The following is a 2780-nucleotide window of genomic DNA, read 5'->3' as shown; positions in this document are numbered from 1 at the left end:
GCAGATTGGGGAAGAGGGTCATCTCGTCCACATCCCACTTCCCTGTAGGGCTGCAGCTCTCCCTCTTCCCACACTGATAAGCCCAACGCGGCGACTATAATTAAAACAGCTACTGTCAGGTTATTTCCTCCATACTAAAGTTATCAAACTGATTTTTTCATTCTCTTTAGACATTTTTATTAGGTTCAATGAGAACTTCCTGACTTTCTTCTATTTGCTTTTTCCCTTTAAGTAAAAAAGAGGAAAGGAATGTCCCACAGGCGGGCGGGGAGGGGAGCTGCAGCCTGCCCAACCCCCCCCACCCCCCGGACTCCCCCGTGCCCGGCCAGCAAAGCCCAGCCTTGTGCAGGTGCGGCGGGAACCAAGCTGGGGCTGTCGGTGAGCCAACAGCCACCCAAACGAGGCGCATGGCAAGCCTGGTGCCCCGAGAGCACCGTCCGGAGGGCCCAGCCATCCGTGACTCAGAAAGCCAGGCGTGCGGGGGAAAAAATATATCGGTCTATTCCTATCAAGCTCCCTGGCAAATCATTACAGTGACAGGTTCAGAGAAATACAAACAACTCAGAGTCAATATGTGGCAATCAATCTAGCGAGGAACTCTCTGCCTCGCCTCAGTGAGCCAATCACAGGCAGACCCTGAAAAGGAGGTGGGCTGTCAGGGCTAATAATTAAGGATTTTGCTGATCCCTAAGGTCACGCTACCTTGAACCTTTAACATTTACTGAGCCACAGTTCGCAAACGTCAGCTTGCATGCAATCGCCTGAGCTTGCTGAGACATGGGTTGTCTGGGCCACCCCCGTCTCGGGCTGAGCGGACCCCACCAGAAGCCTGGGAACCTGCATTCCTCACAAGCACCCAGGTGACGCGCTGCTTCTGGTCTAAGGACCTGCATGGGTGGAATAACCAGCCTCAGGCATGAGCCTCCACCTGAGGCTCCCCCGCCCCACCCCCCCACTACGGCTCTTAGGGGAGCTAGATAACATCTTGCTGAATAAACAGTGGAAAAATAAAGCAAAATTGGACGCTGGGGACTTTGCTCAGGGACGGCTGCGAACTGCACACTGGAATTACCTGCCACGCAAAGAGAAGTTAAGGCGGGCCTGGCAAAGCTGTGCAGCAGGCTTTCTGAGAGACTCGTCTCAACACTCAGCTTACTTCTGTCCCCATGTGGAAAGGACACTTAAAAGTTTAGCAATGAACTTGAAAGCTGCTCTGTATTCAAGTTAAAAATGAAATGCTCAATCTTATCACAGGCAGAGCACTGAGATTTAAGCTGATGTTTTAATAGACTGCGAGAAGCCAGTCATTCTCCAAAGCATGACGTTTCCCCAGAAGTTTCATCTTAAGCCACTGCTCAAGTTTAGTCTTAAGCCGTTAACTCAATAAACACTGGCTGACTGAAATCCCTCTGCATGTGTGATCCTCTTCCCCAAAATACACAAAAAGCAAAGCGGCAAATTTCAACATTGTGTCTCCCTCACTTACAAGGGGACACAAAATCTGGAAGACAAGTGCAAATGTTCACATGCCTTCCGTGCGTGGACGTCGGAGACTGCTACTACTCAGAACACACTTTAGGAACACCGGGAGGGCCCTCCGTGGTGGCGCAGCGGGTTAGGACGGGTCAGGACGCAGCACTGGGAGCTGCCGCAGCCCTTCAGTGTGAGTTCGATCCCCGCCTGCCCCGGAGGTGACCACAGGGCGCGGCCAGCCTCTCCTGACCCGCCCGCTGCTCCCCTCAGCAATGCACTTTGTTGATCTGCCTGTTCTGCTCCCCGCTCTGTCTCTGCTGAAGCCTCTCACCGCCCTTGTACCTCTGGCCTGTACCCCAGTTCTGTATGCACAAATAAATCTTTAAAAAAAAAAAGAAAAGAACACCAAGAAATGTGCACTCTGAGAAGAGCGCCAAGTCCCTCATCTTGATCATTTGATCAGCGCGAGCAAATGAATGAACAGCAGAACGGCAGTGCTGGCGACAGACGTCCCGACGGGCGACTGCGGCCAGGCTGCCGTCCACCTACCCAGCCCGGCGGCACAGTCGCCCATGCTCGGGGCAGGCTCGGGGCCGCCACGCTGGATGGAGTCGCCCTCAAGGCTTCCCTGAGACGTTTACCCAGTTTTCTGGGGTCTCGCCAGCCACACACCACGGGCTTAAAGGTGCCCTGGTGTCAGGAATCTCGAGCATGAGTGATGAAGCCGGCTCCCCGGCCAGGGTAATCGCAGCGGCGTCCAAAATGTTGTGTTAACATGTCATTGTTGGGAACTGGCATTACTTCTTGCTTTTCATCCTCCTCAAATAAGCCTCTGTCTATTGTCTACTTCAAATGATTTTTTTTTTCATTCCCTTTGTCTTTCATCCCCTCCGTCTGCATCGTGGTATCTACTTGTCCGTATGGATCTCACTCAAAAGGCATTTTAATGCCTCGAGTGGCTGAGTTCCCGAAAATTTATGAAGAGGAGGTATGCAGGGCCCTGTTAATTTTATCTTCAACGTTTATGCAAATTCCAAGCAGTGGCATTTGAGAGAGATAAAGTCTGAGCATAAGCCAAGCTGGTGGGGGGGCGTGCAGTTGCTTGGCCACCGCCTCGGGACATGGAGGCTCGGAGAGTGGACACAGCAGGGCCCTCATAGTGACCACTCACGTTATTACCCCAAACTGGAGAACAGAGGGCTGGCTGGGAGACATCAGGGATTTGCAGTGATTCTTGTAGCACCCTTCGATTTCAAACAGCAAAGCTTTCACTAAGTTTTTTATTCCATTATTTTGGGATCAAGCCA

The 2780-nt window shown here is 52.1% G+C and overlaps 1 protein-coding gene across 1 annotated transcript in view; it reads right to left on the bottom strand.

The window, feature by feature from the left end:
- The window catches only part of NOTCH2 (notch 2), a 92487-nt gene extending 90440 nt beyond the window's left edge, over nucleotides 1–2047 (bottom strand). Inside the window, exon 1 of the mRNA XM_012730013.1 lies at nucleotides 2023–2047. Coding sequence (XP_012585467.1) covers nucleotides 2023–2047 — 25 coding nt within the window. The remainder of the gene's footprint in view (nucleotides 1–2022) is intronic.
- Between the last annotated feature and the right edge of the window lie 733 nt (nucleotides 2048–2780).

This window comes from Condylura cristata, unplaced genomic scaffold (genome assembly GCF_000260355.1).
Source record: "Condylura cristata isolate star-nosed mole 26May11 unplaced genomic scaffold, ConCri1.0 scaffold00026, whole genome shotgun sequence".
Lineage (NCBI taxonomy): Eukaryota > Metazoa > Chordata > Mammalia > Eulipotyphla > Talpidae > Condylura > Condylura cristata.
Note: the sequence above shows the minus strand (reverse complement) of the source record. Positions and strands in the feature narration are given on the sequence as shown.